The sequence below is a fragment of the Syngnathoides biaculeatus genome, chromosome 5 (assembly GCF_019802595.1).
Source record: "Syngnathoides biaculeatus isolate LvHL_M chromosome 5, ASM1980259v1, whole genome shotgun sequence".
In the NCBI taxonomy this organism is placed as follows: Eukaryota; Metazoa; Chordata; class Actinopteri; order Syngnathiformes; family Syngnathidae; genus Syngnathoides; species Syngnathoides biaculeatus.
The window spans coordinates 31,394,415-31,414,841 of NC_084644.1; the positions used below are offsets into that span (position 1 = coordinate 31,394,415).

The 20,427-nt window shown below is 41.5% G+C and overlaps 1 protein-coding gene across 3 annotated transcripts in view; it reads right to left on the reverse strand.

Moving 5' to 3' along the window:
• The window catches only part of si:ch73-22o12.1 (nectin-2), a 156,930-nt gene that overhangs the window by 65,058 nt on the left and 71,445 nt on the right, over nt 1-20,427 (reverse strand). For all 3 annotated transcript variants that reach the window (XM_061819765.1, XM_061819764.1, XM_061819767.1), the window contains exons 4-6: nt 14,986-15,279; nt 14,749-14,866; nt 13,023-13,171 (exon numbers count right to left, since the gene is read on the reverse strand). In XM_061819765.1, the coding sequence (XP_061675749.1) occupies nt 13,023-13,171; nt 14,749-14,866; nt 14,986-15,279 (561 nt within the window). The remainder of the gene's footprint in view (nt 1-13,022; nt 13,172-14,748; nt 14,867-14,985; nt 15,280-20,427) is intronic.

Sequence of the window (20,427 nt, forward strand, 5' to 3'; positions counted from 1 at the left end):
TACAGGGGGTAACGTGTGGCTTTTTATATTACATTAAATTGCTGGATAGCCATTCTTTTTATTAGTCAACATTTAATGATGGTTAATTATTACACCCTATAAATAAAGGAATATAATATTAACTGTGTGGCTTGTAAGGTAATCTTGGTTATGTTATATATAAACATTTATTTGGCTTTACTAGATTTGTGAGGACTGATCGGGAAAGTTTAACATGGGGGGAAAAAAGCTATCACAGATCCGATTCACAAGATGGAGCAATGTACAGTATATGTTTAAATGACTTGCTCATTTATGGTCTCTACTTGTGTAATGTATACTGAGTATCTTCATCTTCTGAGTACCTCTAGTCAGGTTACATATTCTAATCAGTCAGGTCAAGCCAACATTACATGACAGGTATAATGGGTGCTAACTTAATGTGATTAAATTACTTGATTGTAATTCAATTACTTCACAAACACATCTATTCACGAGCGTATCCGGTCACGTTTCAGCTGACAACATAAAGCCCAGTGATCATAAAAGACGTGATGATGCAGTGGTATCCAAATACAAAATTTTATTGTAGAAGTCTGACAGTGCAATCGTGAAAGGGCACATTTGTCTTGTAGTCTGAGCCAGGCATTACCTGTTGTCTCTCACTCACACGTTGTATGCCCCATGCCACCACTTTTTTTTTAATTACTATTGATTGTCAGATCGTTACAGTGCTACACCAAAAGACAGGTGACAAGGCTAAAAATAAGCTTCCTTTTGTATTCAAATATACTGTGCACGATGGCGATTACAAATAACATGAAATGGAAATATTAAGACAATATTTGGCGACATCAGCTGAAATCTAAAACTTGGGTGCAAATGGGTCTTCCAAATGGACATCGACCTTAGGCATTCAGCAAAAATGGTTAAGTGGCTTGAGGATAACGGCAATGTTACCAAATGTGCATGTACTTAGTGTTAGATATACATATGTATTTCTATGCAGCTGTTTACAGGACATAAGGACACACTAGATTTTTGTTAAAAGTGATCACACATACACGCACACACACGCACACATACAGACTGACAACATTCAGTGAGCAAGCGGGAACTGGTTTGGCCGCTGAAAGAATGAACTTCCTGGAAGAGGGTGGAACACTCATTTCACGAGAGAGGAAAGACAGTCCACCGTGCTTGATTTTCATTCAACCAACCAACGTTTGTAAATCTGTATACATACTCGATTTTGTTGTATTAAAGAATCAAAAGAGAAGCTTAGTGTATCAGGATTCTTATTTGGAAACAAGGTCATCACCGATCTCTGGCTACTTCATGGTCTCGCTAGGATTTCCTGAGAGTAACACATCAAATGACAGAACGTGGTCTGTTTTCAGAATAACACACAAAAGAGCTGCCACTTCATCTGAGAGATTATGCTACACAATGAAAAGCAAATAACTCCGGGTGCCACCTTTCAAATATATTCCCTGTTGGCAAAGTGATCAAAACCCCTTTGCTATTAAGTTCACCACCCTCTGATGCGCCTGCTTTTGCTTTCCAGCAGACACTGCAGAGGATTAACCAGGCGCTGCTGTTGAAACATTTGACAGAAACTAATCAGCCCTGTCGTCCTCTTGTTGTCAATTCCCCATTTTGTGATGCAACATGACACAAGCGCTCTCGATGAATACGAGGAGAAAGCAGACTAAATTATTCTTGTAACACCAATTATTTTCAAGAAACAAATTGCTAAGATCGCTGCCGTCTCACACCTGCACTCACCCTCCTCTGTAGGAGCATCTTTCCACTCTTCCCCAATCCCATTTTCTACATCTCCCCTTTCAGATGTAATTTTCCTAGCCATCTTCAATTTATACCATGTTTCTGTCATGTTACGTCTTCTCGCTCTTCCTTATGCCGTGCTCAGCTCTTCATGTAAGCCCTGGGAAGAAAATTAATCACGTCTTGGCAATATCTTACATGTATTTCAATATTCGCTCAACCTCTCCAAATTACACTCTCCTGCCGGTTTCTAACAGCTACACAACTCATTACGTCCGATCGGTTTCGAACCCATCAAACAAAACCTACCAAAACAATCTCTCAGATAAATTGAAGTATTGACTGTCTCCCGAATGTTAGAACCGTTACCTTTGCAGTATGAAAGATGATCTTAGATTTTATGGAGAGCGTTCCAGATCACTCCACAATGTTGTGTGTTTATGTTCTGGGTAGCTCTGGGACTTATCAATTCTGGTACATTGCTTACCAAACCAGCAACATGTACCAAAATGGTCTCTATTATGAATTCAAACATGGTGTAATGACAATGTTAGAAAAAGAGTTCCCTGTGCAGTATTTATAGTAATATTTCACATAAGAAGAAAGTTGCAGTAAAAGTTTACGTACAATCACTCAACTTATTGCTTCCTATTAGTTACTAACAAAAACAGCAGCATAAACCGAAATAGTCTTACCAATGAATTCAAGAGTGGAGTCTCTTATAGAGTGTTGGAAAATGAGTTTGAACAGCTTTCCAGGAGACTCACCTGAACAACTCAACTAATTACTGTCGTCCATATTAGTTGCGAACCTAAACTGGAGCATCTACCAAAGCATCCTTAGATTTTTATCCAGGTATGTGGCTTACAGCAGTAGCATTAATGAGTTCCCTGCACAGTATTAAATACGATTACAAAGTATTTACAGAGATTTCCAGTCATGTAATTACTCCCCAATGCTCTATTTCTGTTCATTGTATCTGTGGTCCATAAGATCCTGTTTATTGATAACCAAAACAGCAGCGCCATTCTGCCTCAGTTCTTACCGGTTCTCATTTCTGACTATTTAATCATTACCACCACCGAACATGTTTAACACACGCACACAGCGCACACACACACACCACACACACACACACACACACACACAAAATCATACACCCACACACATAAATGAAAGCCGTCTCCCGCCCGGTTATTCTTCCTGGGCAGCGCTAAACATTGCGATTCACACACACGAAAGCGACGGTTAGCCCCTCAGGGTCTGCTCTAAAAAAGAACACAAGAAATGCATTATCACCTCAGGCTCCGAGGAGTGCTGCTCCATGCAATGTGACAGTAATCTCTCTGCAACCAGATACTGCACTCACATCAATAGGGAAGTCGTCCAAGTCAAACACCAATCCTCGCGAATCCCCGTTAGTTAGCTTGTGTTAGTTAGTAGCCTATAAAAACTCCCCCACCAACTTCCATTAAACCTGTTAATAGGTCGGCAAGAGCCCTTGAAAATTTGCTACACAGATTGAAAAACAATTACACGGGTAAGTTTTCTCACGTCAATGGAAGTGTTCACACGCTAAGACACGATACAAACCCCAACATCACAAGTTTGTCAGCTGTTTGAATAATTTTTGCTTTTTGTTGGATTTGCAGTCATTCAAAATATAATGGATACAATACTTTGCAAAGGTTACCAGAATTGCAATAAATAATTGGCTGAAAACCAATTTGGTAATACATCATTAACTTAAAATTGTCCAAAAATTTAAAAATTCTGCCTCGCAGCAAATATTTAACAATTTTTCTAGCCCTCAAAGAAAGCAGGCAGTCTGTTTTTAATTAAAAAGAAATTTGGATTTTTTTTTTTTTTACAATTCATCAATTGAAAAAAAATACATAAATAGTTGCAGCTCTTAAAAGATGTCATTTCATGATACAGAAATTGGGTGATAATCATAGCATTAGAAGCAAGCTATCTACCCAACACAGTCTCTACTGCATGGATATCAAGAAGGCAAACCTTTCTAGAAAAAGAACTCTTGCACATCAAGCATAAAAAATGTTGGTCATAATAATGTGTATATGACACTTGTTTATCAATTCTGCACTGGAGCAGAAAATGATATATTGCCATAAAGTTTTTGTTCCAGCTGTAGTTTTGACTCCATCAGATTTGTTAAAATTTTTAGATTAGAAGATAGATCCTGTCTAAAAAGAACACAGGCATGCTGCATCTTCTGCTATTGGCTATTATGCCTATAATCAATTCCAGGTACTACTTTTGGCATGGTTACCATTACCTTATTTCATAACCCCCCACCCCCAATGAAACGTTTTAATGCATGTTTTCACTCACTTATATGTAATAATCTGAAGACAAACATTTGTTTTAAATTGCCTTAAATCCTATGCACTGATACGTGGAGCACAATCTTTCCACCTCAGTAGAGGTCTAGGGAGGCAGAACGCTGCCATTTAGTGTTGGCACGGAAAATGTTTTAATTATCTTTTGGGATGCATTTGTCAGTGTCAGACCACATAGCCCCTTTGTTCCCCTCCACTTCCTGCCAAAATGCTGTCAATTACTTGGAAACTGAAAAAAATAAAGGTAAAATTTCAGATGTTTGTAACCTGTGTATGTGTGTGTGTGGGGGGGGGACGGACGACGACAAAGGTGAAACATGACGTTTAAACAAATAGACTCCGGAAAGCACTGAAGAAATAAAAGCACTAACTGGGGGTGCATGTATGAAGCGAAAGTTTGAGACATTGAAAATCACTATATATATATATATATATATATATAATAAGTGAAAATACAATACTGTATTTTTTTCTTTTTTTTTTTCTTTTAATCAAAGTGCCAATACGTGTCAATATTTTACAATGCCAGATAGCAAAACATACCCGTAATATTCTGACTCCATGCAGGTTTAGCTTCATTTCTAGTTTTTTGGGTGTTGCTCATGTCAGTGCTATGAGACTCTCTCTTTCTCTCTCAAATCGTGTTGCCAATTCTTCAGTGGATGTTGTCTTTTTGTTACAACACTTTATAAAGATTTAACAGAGCAATGTAATGGAGTCGTCAGGGGCTCCCCACGCAGGCCCTCGGTGGACACATTCTAGCAAGGTGGCGATGGAATCAAAATAAGTGGGTTAGGAAGCGAGGACATCCTTGAAACAGACTAGGCACAATATGTATGCAGTGGTAATTAGGAGGCAGGATGGAGAGAAAATACATAGTAGCATGATGTATGTGAACCCTTTGGCATCCCGGATTTCTGCTTAATTGGATCATATTATCACGATCTAACCCAGACATGTCCAAAGTCCGGCCCCCGGGCCAATTGCGGCCCGTGGACAAATTTTTACCGGCCCGCGGCCTCTATTATAAAATCACTAATATGCGGCCCGCCAGCACTGTTGACCACAGTATAAAATACATGTGTACAAAAAGCTATTTTTCATATTTTTCATTTCACCAGAAGATGGCAGTAGCCCTGTGGCCGCACTCTGGCCGCCGTGACCCTTGACCTTGCATGATCGTTTCAGCCCAGCCCATTTCTAACATGGCGTCTGTAAACAAAAAAAGGAAAGTTGACCGCGAGGGCCGCCGCTTCCAGGACAAGTGGAAATTTGAGTATTTTTTCACTGAAATACGAAACAACTGTGTCTGCTTAATTTGCCAAGAGACTGTGGCTGTTTTCAAGGAATTCAACATCAAGAGGCACTACCAGACGAAACATGCTAGCTACGACAAGCTAACTGGGAACAAACGCGGTGAAAAAGTGAAGCAACTGGAAGCTGTTTTAACGGCACAGCAAAGCTTTTTCACAAGAGTCCGTGAGTCAAATGAAAATGCCACAAAGGCAAGCTACGAAGTGGCAACGCTGATTGCAAAGCACTGCAAACCTTTCATTGAGGGTGAATTTATTAAAGACTGTGTAATGAAAATGGTTGAGAAAATTTGTCCCGCGAAGAAGCAAGAGTTTGCCAATATTTGCCTGGCTCGTAATACTGTGGTACGGAGAATTGAAGACGTTTCATTAGATATTAAGAGACAGTTAGAGGCAAAAGGAACTGAGTTTGACTTTTTCTCGTTAGCGTGCGATGAAAGCACGGATGCGTCCGACACCGCTCAGTTACTGATCTTTTTAAGAGGAGTGGACAATGACATGAACGTGAGTGAAGAGCTTCTGGACCTCCAGAGTCTGAAGGGCCAAACAAGAGGAACGGATTTATTTGTTTCTGTTTGTTCCACCGTAGATGACATGAAACTACAGTGGAATAAAGTCACCGGGATTATTACGGACGGCGCACCTGCCATGGCTGGCGAGCGGAGTGGATTATCAAGCCTTGTCTGTAACAAAGTCAGCGAAGAAGGAGGCAGCGCTATTAAACTCCACTGTATTATTCATCAAGAAGTTCTCTGTGCCAAATATATGAAATATGATAATGTTATGAAACCGGTGATAAAGACTATTAATTATATTCGCTCCAAAGCACTGTGCCACCGCCAGTTTCAACAGTTTCTTCTCGACATCCAGGCTGAATACGGAGATGTTTTGTATCACACCGACGTAAGGTGGCTCAGTCGGGGGTCTGCGCTGCAGCGCTTCTTCTCTCTCAGGGAGGAAATTGGACAATTCTTGACTAAAAAGGGACAACCCATGGCACAATTAAATGATCCTGTTTGGCTGGCTGATTTGGGATTTTTAGTTGACATAACGCGACATCTGAATGCGCTGAACACAAGCCTTCAAGGGCAAAATGCAGTGGTAAGCCAACTGTATTCACACATCAAAGCCTTTCGGACCAAGCTGCTACTTTTCCAAAGACACCTGTCACAGGCGCAGCCCAATACCGCACATTTCCCGTCGCTGCAGGAAATTGTGACCAGTTTCCCACAGATCAATATCAGTGCGCAAATGACAAAGTATGCAGCAGACATCTCATCTCTGGTTGAGGAGTTTCAGCAGCGCTTTCGGGACTTTGCAGCTATTGAAAAGAAGATCCTCTCCTTTCTCCGTGGACCCTGATGACGCTCCAGACCACCTGCAACTGGAGCTCATTGAGCTGCAGTGTGACGCCGAGCATCGCAGTCGGCACCAACAGCTCCCTCTTGTCAACTTCTACTGCCAGCTGGATGAAGGCAGGTTCCAAGCAATTCGGACATTTGCTAAGAAAATGCTGAGCTTGTTTGGCTCCACATACACGTGCGAGAAGACATTCTCCGTTATGAACATTAACAAGAGCCACATGAGGACGAGACTGAGTGACTCTCACCTGCGTGACGTCTTGCGCATCAAAACCACTGCTCTTGAGCCAGACATGGACTACATTACATACTGCAGTCAAGATCCCAGTATCACCCTTCACATTAGTGTAGGCAAGACCTTTGTTAAGTCCTCTGAGTTGAATAAATTCTTAAATCTCAGTTAATTATTTTTTTTGTGATGGTCAAAATCACAGTTTGAATATGCAGTGATCATTGTTTTGTTTTCAGCACTTTTCCTACAGTGAGCATATAATAGTGAATAATATGTAATGTTTCACATGAACTTAGATATCCTTTATAGTTTTCTTAATTTTTTGTGGTTTGTGATTTCGGTAAAAACCTAAATGTAAAAAAAAATGTAAAAGTAAAAGTATGCCATTTGTAATTAAATTAAAAAAAAAATCCCAAAAAGTTAATTTGTATTTAATGTTAATGGTTCAAAGAATGTCAGGCTAAATAGTCGGCCCCCACACATTTTCACCTTACCAAATCTGGCCCTCTTTGCAAAAAGTTTGGACACCCCTGATCTAACCTTAATGAAATTAACAATATTTTCTTAAAATAACACCACAAAGTTACGTGTTCATGTTTGTGAACATGAACATTGTCATCTTTCCAGTCCAGGCTGCTATTCCAAGGGACCGTAGTAACACCGCTGAACTTTCTGGACTGATGAACAGCAAGGCTTTTAGAGATATTTTTGCAACCCTTTCTAGGTTCATGCAAGTTAATGATTCTTAATGTTAGGTCTTCTAAGAGCTGTAATGCACGAGGGACATCAGCCAATGCGCTTCTTGAGAATGGAAATCTCAAAACTGGTGTTATTCGTGGGGTAGGGAACCTTAAATCAACACGGCCAATTTCATTATAGACCCTGTAAAGTCAATTCATAGATTTGCTTATCAAGACTAGGGTTGGAAATCTCTGGCACGAGACTGATTCGATGGAGTGTAAGATACACAGGTAGAGATTTAATAAAAAAAACGATATCTCCAAGGTCGGAACAATTTGATTCAGTATGGAAGCGATATGATTCTCTATTCATCCATCCATTTTCTGAGCTACTTATATCCTCACGAGGGTTGTGTGAGTGGGCATTGCCCCCCCCCCCAAAAAAAAAACCCTCAGCCAACTGATTCCGAGCTTCGCAATATCCCGTCCATAGCCCTACAATGGACGTATCTAAGGATCCTGGTGTATCGATAGTCTCGTCTGCTACCAGTACAGTGGTATCTCTCGCCTTTATCCAGTTGCATCAGTCCATCATTCCCAACCTTACTAAATACACTAAACGTTTGAAAATTGCTAAAAACCTGTGGAAAGACTGAGCACTACATTGTACTGATTTATATTTCTTTTATCCATCTCAACTTGTTTTTATTCATTAGGGTGTGGCTAAAAGAGGAACCAGTGACACCCTTGCACCCCAACAATTATGCCAAATTTGAAAGATTTACTTCATATTGATTGGACCCTTGATTGGCTGACTTTGAGTTAAGGGGTTCACAATGTTTCCACCTTGCAATAAGAACATTACATGGCCAATGAAAACAAAACAATTAATTGTGTAGTGTTAGTGTAACCTATTGTAGAGTTATTGTTGAGCCTTGGATAAAGATTAGATCACATTGTATGACTAATTTATCCACAAAAAAAATTAAATACTTTCTCTTGCAACACAGTAAAATCAGAAAGCTGCATACATCTTTTGAAGTCTTGTCCAGTGTGATCATGAGCTCCAAGTGACCGAAAGTAATTCGAGAGATGGAGTGGAAGTAAACTCTGCTGCAGCTTTCCAAAAAAAGACGCACACCACGCTGCACCTCTGGCATAGCTGGGAAGCATTTACTGTCAAGCATGTTAAGATATCGAATGAGGGGTGCATGTGCATGTCTGTTAATAAGCGGTGGGCAGAAGGCCAGTTTGATTCCGCGGGCAGACTTGGCTACAGCAGACCTGTTCTCTAGCTAACTCTCGCATGGCCGGAGACGCACAAATTCATAGAGACCAGAACCCACCCGGAGGACAAAGATGTTCCCGCCCCCTTTTGCCCTTGCACTGTCTTCTCAGAGTTGTCACGAGCATCGAATTGAGAGAAAGTCTTTCTCCAGTGGAGCTCAAAGCCCCTCTGACCATGTGTGCAGATTCAGAAGGTCATCTAAACTTTTTTGAGTCACTACTGTACAGACTAAGACGGAGGACGGATGGAGGAGCACAAGAACCCTCTGGGGATGTGGAGAGCAGAGGGGTGGATGAAGGGATGGAGCCCCCTAAGCTCTGATTAAGAAAGAGCTATACTAGTATGTAAGGAGGATGGTGGGGATTGTGGGGTAGCAGTGGGAGGAGAGAGAACACTGGTGGTCCAGAAGTCTCATCTCTGAGCGGAGGGGGAGATCAGAGGGAGACTCACGGAAGCTGAAAGTCAACTCGCTTGAGATAAGGGGATGCAATTAAAGAGCAAACGTCAGCAAACTAGTAGAAGAAGGTGGGATGGATATTTTTGTGTGAGCCTGGCTGCAGGTGTGCAGGACAAAGCGTAGGAAACACAGGCAAAGGCCCAACACAAGCACGCTGGTGTGTAAGCTTATATGAGTATGTATGTCATGCAGCTTTGGAGCATAAAGTAAGGTAGGGGGGATGGACGACCTGCTATCTAGCAGGTTCTGGCTGTTTCATACTTGTTGGCCCCCCTTAAACTTGTCTACATCAGTGTGCAATGTGTAAGCAGTTTTGGTTGATCGCGTGACGGTGCCCACCCCCCCCAAAAAAAGAGATCAGCCCATCATCTATCTTGTCACATGATTCAGGTGTGGCAAATACGTCAATCGCACGCACATAAACGCGCGTTCTGGCATGCTGTGCTCCTATTTACGGTCTCTCTGTTGCTTTCTCGACAACAGTCGTGGTGATCCCTCATCACAACAATTAAGTCAAATACAGCAGCTGTCAGTTGAAATGTGGCACGTGAAGGCCTGTCCGCCTAGCTTTACACTTTAGGTAGCACTTCAACATGAGTCTCCACAGGTGTGGTTGCCCACTTATAAGGAATCCTTTTACAACTTCTCTTCAAATTGAACAAACATGGCTCCATTCCATCTTTCTCTTCTCACTGCAAATGCATGGTGACTCCCTCCCTGTTTTTTTGCTGGTGAGTAAGACAAGTGAGAAGGAGGTGATGGACCACAAGAGAGGGACTAAGAAGAAGACAGCCAAGTGAAACTTTGGGAAAGTTTGAACAGAGCTCTTAGAGAGAAGCAGGGATGAAGTATGAGTGGAAAACAGAGAATGGGAAACGTGAGGATAAAATACTTAAAAAAAAAAAAAAAAGATAGAGAAAGCAAGAGTAGCGGATGGTGAAATGGCAAGAGAAGCAGCATGCAGCTCAAGCAGCAAAGGGTGACTGATCCACTCTGAGAGGCTTGGAGACAAGACACACGCTATATAGCCACAGATAGTGCAGACCAATAGCTCTGCAGCTACGATGCAGTGGCACCAGACTCACATGGGAGTTTTAAATGCCTTCAGTTCTCTCTCTCCTCTCTCTCTCTCTCTCTCCTCTCTCTCTCTCTCTCTCTCTTCTCTCTTCCCCCCCCCCCCTCGTGCTTTCGCTGGATTGCACGTTGGCACTGATTCATCCTGCTGCACACTCTCTCCCTTCTTAGTCCATAAAAAGGCTCAATCTTCCTCCTCACCCGCCTGCCTCTGTCCGAGCGCTGCCTGGACCTTTACTTTATTTACACCCCGGCTATGCTACTCGCCTGTAAAAACCACGGTGGTGAGGTGGTGTTATCACTTGTGCAACACAGGACGCCCACACTTGGCTCCCCAGCCAGAACAGAAGGGTCCCACGGGATGGGCGACGCATGCTGGAGCACCATATGGGGAGCCCAGGGAATGGAAGAAAGACAGGGAAAAGACTAATGAGGGCAACATGCAGGAAGGATGATTCTTGTGATGTTGCCACCAAAGAAGAGCATTTGTCCAATATTAGAGGGATAAGCATCCTTCAACACTGCCGCCACTGGCATCAGAATCTGAATAAGCTTTAATGGCCAAGTTTGTAACACACAAGGAATTTGTCTCCGGCTGTTTGTTGAGTTGGGTTTCTCTAATATGACAGTACTGTTGTGCTTTCCTCCAGGCATCCGACAGACTATTTCTTTGAGAACCGGTTAACAATAATTCTTTGTTGGCCTGCCTGACGATTTCGCTAATTGAGTCCTTAAAAAAAAAAGGGTTGCACTTTGACTGGGAAAGCAGGGAGAAGGAAAAGGAAATAGTTGGAAAATATAACAAACAAAACAAAAGGAGCTTGGACCAAGGTTGGACTCCACGGAAGCAGTTTAAAAAAAGTGGGTTTCTATAATCCTTCAGAATGTATTTTGGAAAAACAGGTCAAATGTGGGTTTTTACATAATTAAAGTAGTAAAGTTTTATATATGAATTAGTTTGGGATTAAGTTGAATGCAAAATGAGCACCAAGTGTTTATAGCCAGAGTGTCATATATGGAGAACAAAAAAAAATATAAAGAATATGTACTAGGTGGATTAACAAACAACTGATATACTGGCAGGTGTGCAGAAAGTTAGAAGCTCTGCTTTAACTGTTATTTGTCTGAATGTTTATAATTTTATCAATTCATTTTAAAAACAAATATTTCATTTGTTCTGGAACACTCTTGTAAAGTCTGCAAAAAAACGTTTTGGTCACTTGAGAAAATGTACTTATTTATTATATTTTTAACCCCGAAGTATTGGGTATTTTGGTATCTTCTAATAGATTTTAAAGTGTTAAAGCAAAAAAACAAAAATCATTTCAGGGAACAGTAATAGTAAATCAAAATACAGTGATGATAATTGAGTGAGAATTGCTAAATTCTCATCAATTGCCATTCCTAGTCTGCCATTCCTGGCTCTCTGGAAATACTCTGAAGTTCTACTTTTATGCTGTTGGGAAGAATAAAGGTGCGTAGAGAAGGTCAACGTGGATTTAAACCTTCGCTGTCATGTTGTACTTTCTTACAAAGAAAACTTGTCGACACTGAATTAGCAAGGTCCTACATTCCACCTTACCTCAGTTGCGTTAAGAAGTAATTAATTCTACACAAAAGTTGTAATTCTCAACAATCAAAGGACTAATGGAGCAGGTGCTCATACAAGGCACCATAAAAGCCCACTTGATGTGAAAGTCATTTTCCATCTGAGTGAAACTACCAACGACTGCAGCCTTGCCACTAATGAACGCTGGTCATTTGCTTTACATAAGTCTCTTGTGTAATAAAAGGCAGAGGGCCGAGGATAAAGAGGTCTGCTATTTACTTTATTTTTTATTTTGTTTCGGGGGGGTAGGGATCATGGTGCTCACAAGTTGAACATTGGAGGCTCATTATAAAAAATAAATCTTGTCAAGGCAAAGCTTTGGAGAGGGGAAATAGTCAATGTAAAAAGAAACGGGAGAACGCCATGATGGAGCATTCCTCAAGAAGGATGCATCATGGAATTAAAAGTTGGACACAAGATGAGAGGTGACACAGCACACAGAGTAGCTGCGCGTTCTAACCCTTCACTATATGACAAAGTATGAGTCTGTTTGGCAATTCCTGGGGAAAACATAAAAGCTGACTACACAAAGAATGTGTTGCCCGTCTGATGAATGTACGTTTTTTTTGGGTGGGGGTTGGGGATGGGGGGAAAGCTATGTGATTTTATCTGTGGAAAGTGTGATTGGATTCCATGACTTGTAACTGTGCTATACTACCAGCTAGTATTCCCAAATAGAGGATGATGAAAAGAATCGCTCAGAATCATCACAGTGGAGAGAAAAAAAAACAAACCACTTTTGCATCATTACAATTGCAATAAATGTCTCTGGTGACAAACAACACAGTGAAAATTCCCCCCCCCCCCCCTTCCCATCACCCAGCCTAGATACGCTTCTTTATAAGTGGGCATGTGCATTTGTCAGTAATTTCACTGACCTCTGACCAAGACCGTGACCTGGTCTCTGCCGGTCCCGACACGGTTCTTGACCTCGCAGACGAAAGTGGTGTTGACCGCCTCGTCTACCTTCAGCACCCTCAGCTGGTTGTCTTTGATTTGCACTGTGTCAGGCATCTCCCCCGTCATACTGAAGGAAAATTGGTGTATTAGGCAATATACAATAAATGGTTAAAAGTCACAATTTCTCACCACTCCTTTTGTATTTGGCTAACAAATACAAGTATAGTACAGTACAGAGTACAAGTAAGCCTAACCAGAGTACAAGTAACAGTAGAAGAGAAAAATACTCAGAATCATATATCCTCACTTATTACAATCACATCTAAAAATGGGCTATGAACTGGGCAGCTGATGTTATAACCTGGCAATGTGACCCTGACATCCACAGAATATGCCCTGATTGATGGAGCACACACAAGCACACCCACACACAGCGACAGTGAATATAAAAAAAAAAAAAAAAAAAAGTGTGATTTGCATCAGTTGAAATACAAACTACTGCAAAATCATAAACCAGGGATTCTCAAATTGTGCTGTGAGTCCACCTAGGGGAGCATCAACATCCTTTAGGGGCTGTGTGAGATTTAATGTGCACTGGTAGTCTGATATAATAATGACATACTTAAACTGTTTTGAATCAAAACTACAGCAAAAGGAAGGACAAGGGATTCCCCAACTCTTTTGTGAGATTAAAACTCTTCTGGTGGTCTGATGCAATTCCACATTTCCATTGCAAATCAAAACTGGAACAAAAGAAAAGATAAGGGATTTACAAATTGTTGTGCATGAAATTAAAAGTGGCGGCACGGTCACGTAGCTGTAGAGCATTGGCCTCACAGTTCTGAAAACTGGGGTTCAAATCCCAGCGCCACCTGTGTGGAGTTTGCATGATCGAACTGGGCCTGTGTGGGTTTTCTCCGGGCACTCCGGTTTCCTCCCACATCCCAAAAACATGCATTTTCTTCATGGTTATGTTTTAAGTGTTATGTTCTGAAATGCCTGACAGTCTAATTTGAATCTTATTTAAAACAAAGTTTTTCATCTGGGTCTTTATGTTTTCTTGAAAGAATTGTCAAAAGCCAAAAGCTATAGGACTCGAAAAACTTAGTGCTTGTTGTTTGGCGATCAGTGGCCACCATCACCTGTCAGCCGATCATTATTCTGCATTTCACAATTTGCAGTTACATTTTTGTTTTTATTTGCACAATGTACAGTGCATTGATATGTCACTGTTAATCTTATCAGTAAAGCAATGCTTCTGCTTTCCTCAATTCAATATTCAATATAAAAACACAACAGAATTGTCAGGACCAGAGTTCAAGAGCTCATCACTTTAATTTCCAAGTTCCTCATTTTCTGATTTTTTTTTTAAAGGCATAGTTATAGTAACAAGAAAAATGCGAGGAGAAGGACAGAGCAAGTCGTATTGTTTTTCACTAGAGAAGGGTTAAACCTCAAGTCACAGTCGATTATGAGAAATTAAGTGGCTATTTTCCATAATCGCAGCACAGAGCTGCAGTGGTAATGATAAAAAAAGTGCTGATTAGTTGTATTGGGCTTAACATACAATAAATGGTATAACGGTACAGTCAACTAATAAACTTGCCTACATGATTGCATGCTTGGAGATGAAGCGTTGGGGGGGGGATATGGGAGATGGGGAGAGAAAAAATTAAAGGGTTAAAAAAATGTTCTGATACTCACGACTTCCATTGGACCGTTGTTGGTACCGGGTTGCCAGTAGCCTGACAGGTGAGCAGCACATTTGTACGGCCCATGTACCAATTATTGTCGTAACCCACTATTGTCACCTGGGGGGCATCTGAGTAAAGGAGATGACAGAGAGTAAGGAAGGAAAATAGCACAGTACAATGAATGCCATAAATCATTTCAAGCTTGAAGGAAGCAATATGAGCAAATTAACGGAATTCTAACTCATACATAGAACTTTGAGTTTCATCTGGAAGCTCTCCGGAGTGGTCTGCGTCCGGTGAGACACTATACAGCTGATGTCTTTTCCATTGTCTGTCGCTGTTGGAATCATGCGGTACTCGCTGGTGACCGACACCGTGTTGTCCTGGCCCGGCTTGGATGACGTGGTGGCGTTTCCGTTGGCGGTGGTCACCCAGCGGATCTGTGCGGCGGGCCTTCCGTTGAGGGACTCACAGCGTGCCACCACTATGAGCTTGCTTTCCACTTCCACAGTTAAGGGGGAGGCAGAGTTTTGGGGCTTTGCTGGTGGGCAAAGATTAAATCCATGTTTAATTGTGGAAGTTGGATTTGGTAATTTTCAAAACTGAATGACCTATTGAAACCAAAGTGTCACTCACACACTCACTCACACACTCACACACACACACTCACACACAAAAAAGAGATTTGAAATGGTAATATCTGAGTAATTAGATGTCCTAGACAAACAAAAATAAGTGTCATGTTGCCGAGCAAACACTTGTGTATGTTTCCCTACAATTTTTCATTAAACCACCAGGTGGCTTCAACTAGTGTTTAACAAGTGGGTTGGGTAAAATGGTAAACTAGAGATCCCAGCACAAAACGTCGTAGTATCCCTGGGCAAAACTCTTAATCCGCATTGCCTCCCAATGAATGTGGAGGGATGTTTGGTGGTGGTCACAGGGGTTGTAGCGCAGAATGGCAGCCACACTTCTGTCAGACTGCCCCAGGGCAGCGGTGGCTACTTGTGTACCGGGATGTGACTGAGGAGTGAATAAGTGTAACAAATGCCTATAAAAGCACAGTAAGTGCAATGCATTACTACTACCACCACCACCACTCCCTGAGCTGTCTCCTTATTGTGGTGAAGGCATAATTATCGTAGCAGTGTCGATCACCCATGGCAAATAGGTGCTGGGTGAAGGACCAGACAAAAGATGACTAAAAGACCCTCAATGATAGAAAAAAAAATGGATGTAGGTTTCCCTTGCCTGGACCGGGGTCACTAGGGTGCCCCTCTTTAGCCAGGCCGAGAGGTTGTGCGAGATGTAGAGCGCCTGGTGGCCAGGGCTCCATCCATTGGGTGCACGTGGGCACAGTCTGAAAGGGTAACATGGGTCCTCATTCTCGTAGACTCACCACCTGTGGGATGGGCTAAAGGGGGCTCGGGTGCAGCAGTGTAAACTAGGCAGTGGCCGAAAGCAGGGACCATGGGGATCTGATCCCTGGATGTTTGTGCTTATGCACCCAACAGTAGTCAGTGTGACGACCATCAATGACTTCATTGATCAGATCGGCGAATAACAAAGCCGATTAGCCGATGAGGATTGCCCGATCAGATCGGGGTATAGTTCTTACCCTCACCTAAGGTCACGAGCTGTGGGTCATTACCAAAAGAACAAGATCCGGATACAAGTGGACAAAATGAGTTTCCTCCACACGGTGTCCGGCTCTCCCTCAGAGGTAGTGTGAGAAGGTCGGTCATTGGGAGGAGCTCAGAGTTGAGCCACTGCTCCTTCCCACTGAGAGGAGCCAAATGAGATGAAACATTTGATTATGCACTCTTGGACACATCCCTGGTGAGGTGTTCTGTGGATGTCACACCGGGAGTAGACCCCGATGATGACCAGGTCAGACTGGAGAGAATATATCTCCCGGCTGGCCTGGGGAAGCCACAGTTTCTCCCCGGAGGAGCTGAATTAAGTGGCTGCGGAGAGGATTGTCTGGGCTTCCTTGCTATAGCTAATGCCCCCACAGCTTGACCTCAAATAGGCGGAAGAAAATGGAAAGATGGATTATTTTTAAATCATGTGCATCAACTTCTGTGATGCTTGCTAAATGCTGGACCACAATTTTAAATTATATTTAATACACAATGTTGAGATACTGGAAGCATATTTGTTAAACACCTTTTACAGTAGCTTGAACAGCAACAACCAATCCCATCAAACCTACATTAAAACCTAATTAAAACTAGCTAATTTAAAATGGTGGGTATTTTTGATATCAGCAAAAAAAAAAAAAAAAACTGAACTATTTCCATCTGTAACTTGTACAAATCAATTGGGGCGTGGGGGCAGTGGGGAACAAACAAAAACACTGAATTAAAACGATCATTGTTACGGTACTTATGACTGCCTAAGCAATGGATGTTTGAATACGAACAGTAGTGACAGACAACATAACACTCACAGGCATATAGTCTATTATCTGCGCAAATTTTGGAAAAGGGTTAATGTCATTTCTATTTCCATTGATTTCAGGGGGAAAGAGTATTCGGGATATGACTGTGACATAGCAGAATGAATAAAACTCAAATAAGCGCACCGCTGTATTTTAAATGCAAAATGCATAGAACATCCTGTATTATGAATCACTTATCCCAGCAAACCCTTTCCCCTGTCGCTTCACTCTCCTTTCAGTCTACCCTCCTGAGAAACTACATGAAAAAATTAAGAACACGAGAGAAATCCCACTCAGAAACCTTTTTATTAATTATCTCTGGACCAATTCTGCCCCATTCACCCGGTTTTAAACTGGAATATGATCACAGTAGAGATGGACTCTCACAAGGTTGGCTGGATCAATACGCAGTCTGAGGAGGAGGCAGGGGTGGTCCGATGCTTTGGCAAGTGAAGTGAGCAAGACCAGACGTACTGGTGCTGAGCCAAGGTTAGTCCAACAGTTGTATTGCATTAACAAGAACACAATTGATCTGACAATACCATTTATAAAAGCAATTAAACTGCAGCTGGGATGTGCTTTTAACCTCTGTGGCACCTCCAGAGGAGGCAAACACGCTGGGGAACACAGCCCATTTATGAATATGGAAAGATGGGATCAATACTGACATCTGACCACACTCACATGTGAGCAACATAAGACTTGACGAGAATCCAAGACTGAACACAGTGGAGCGATCTAAATTGAAAGGAATTCCAACTTGTGCTTGGTTTTGGTGCTTATTTCCCTCTACAGCATATCAGGGCTCCTCGTTCACGCCCCACTACAGTATATACTGTATTATATTTTTAATGATTTGTTTGTTATGGGTTTTTGCACAAAACGTAGGTCCGAATTCAGAGTTGTGGGCCTTCAGTGTCATTCATTTGCTTTGCCGCAACATACTGGGCAGCACTGAGGTTTACAGGAAGATGTTTGATATACAGTAATTAAGAGCAAGAAGAGGCAGTCAAGGTCTGAAACTCAGATCCAGTAATAATTGTTCCCACAGACCAGACAAAATATGCCTGTGAGTATTGTTGTGTGCAGTGTTTGTAAGTTCCTACTCAGTGTGTGTTTGATAGCAGTTGTTTAAAGTTCAATATTACTGCAACACCTACAGTACGCTATATTCCATTAGCCATGGTCTTTCACATTATGTTGACACATTAAGCTAGCAGAAAAAAATACATGGTTGGTTTGAATACTTTGGTGTTTAACTATACGTTAAACGTTTTATTGTATCACTTTTTACAGTAAACGTCAACTGCAAGTGACAAAAAGCTAGAAGCAACCTTGCAATGCCTTCTTACCTGGGATAGGCTCCAGCGCTACGCCAACCCTTGTGAGGATGTGCAGCTTGGAAAATGGGGTAAGCAAAAAAACCTAGTGCTGTCTTCTACACACACTAGAGAGGTAGTTTCGTCTTTTATGTGTAACTAAGGTAGATTTGACGCATTGAGGTTGATTCTTCTATGCATGCTAAAAGTAGTCTTCTTCTACACATTGGAGGCATCTGTGCCTGCCCAAACCCGAGTGCATTATAGAGAACGGCCATGTTTTAACCATTTTGTTCAAACAAGATTTTGTCGTACATTTAAACTGATAGCTACTAGCAACAAGAAAAAAAAAATTATGTACTCTATATACATCATTTTGGCTAACACCATGACTGAATCAGCAGTGCCACTGGTTGAATCAGAGTACAAAGTACACGAGATTTTACTTTACCAACAATGAAGGCAACACACTCGACCAAATTCTGTACGGTCAATTCATCGAATACTTCGCTCCCTAGTTGAGGGAACTCAACAACTAGGAGTAGTACAGAATAAAGAGGCTGCATATCTTCATCACAGAGCCACACGAAACTATAATTACAGCCTTATGTTTGTATGCCTCTGCGAATCTCTCCAGCAGAAAAATATACTGCATGCAGTACAGACAAAGTGAGAACACTTTCATCACTTTTTACAGTACAGTAAACTCCAGAGGTGTAATGTCAATCACATGATGATCAATAGTTGTAAAAACAAAAAAATTTTTACATTTTAAGGGTATAAAATGTCAACGTTCCATCCATGGTCTCCTTTTGGACATTCATGTGACATTTTTTGTCTTTAGCTTGAGATTCGATCACAAAAGTGTTTTAGTGCGATGGTGGGGTGGCCTTTTTAAGTAATCCAAAAATCTCAAAGTTGATTTATGTCCCACGAGCCTATAATTAGACAAAGCAAACTACTGGACTGGACTCCTTTGGGATGTGTTGATGCTTCTGTGGTGTGGTTTGATTGACATTGGAGCAGTCCAGGAAACTGGGAAGTTAGAAATGTCTCATCTTTGAAGAGAAATAATCAGAGGTCAAATCAGAGTTTTTATTTGGTAACTTGAGTCAACTCAACTGAGATGCAGTAATTTAAGCATTTCCTTAGGGATGCACTCAAACATCATAGATGACTTCACTTCATAAATTATATTTTTGGGTATAATACTGTAGATGCCACAATTTCAAACTACTAGTTCTGAAGGTACTCTGATATGTAGATAATGCATATCCTCTCTGCATGCAGTTACTTTAAAATGGCCAGTAAAATATGATAAGAGACTGCCAAAACAGTTTGGATGTTTGGACTGACTTTCCAAACTACGTAAGGAAATTTGCTTATCATGGTTGTCAGAAATGTTTTCTGTTTCTGTTTGACTTAAAGGCTTTAAGGTCAGACCACATCATCTCTAAATAGGATATTTCAGTCTCCATTGCACTATAAGCCATGACATCAGCAACAGTAACTGGCATTATCCATTTCGTAGTCTATTGCACCCCCCACCCTGAACCTGAGCCAAACCTTAAAGATCCTGTAAATTCTATCATCATCATAGATTTTTTTTTACTCTAACTGCTGTGAGCACTACTGTATGTAGTGCTAAAGTGTGGAGAAGTATGACCCCAGCTTAAATCGCTACTACCCCAGTATACAAGAATTTGAGCTGCTTCTTCTGCATCACTGGTTATCTAGCACAATAGGAATGTGCAGTTAACTAGCAAACTATGCCTACACGCCGAAAATATTCCTTTTGGAGTCCTCTGGAATGGCTGTTTTAGGGCACCAGATTTTCAGCCATGAGTGTCCACACGACACTAGGACAAGACAAAAGCTTTTTTTTTTTTTTTTTTTTTTAAATGCCCAATTCAATTCCCAGTTTGTG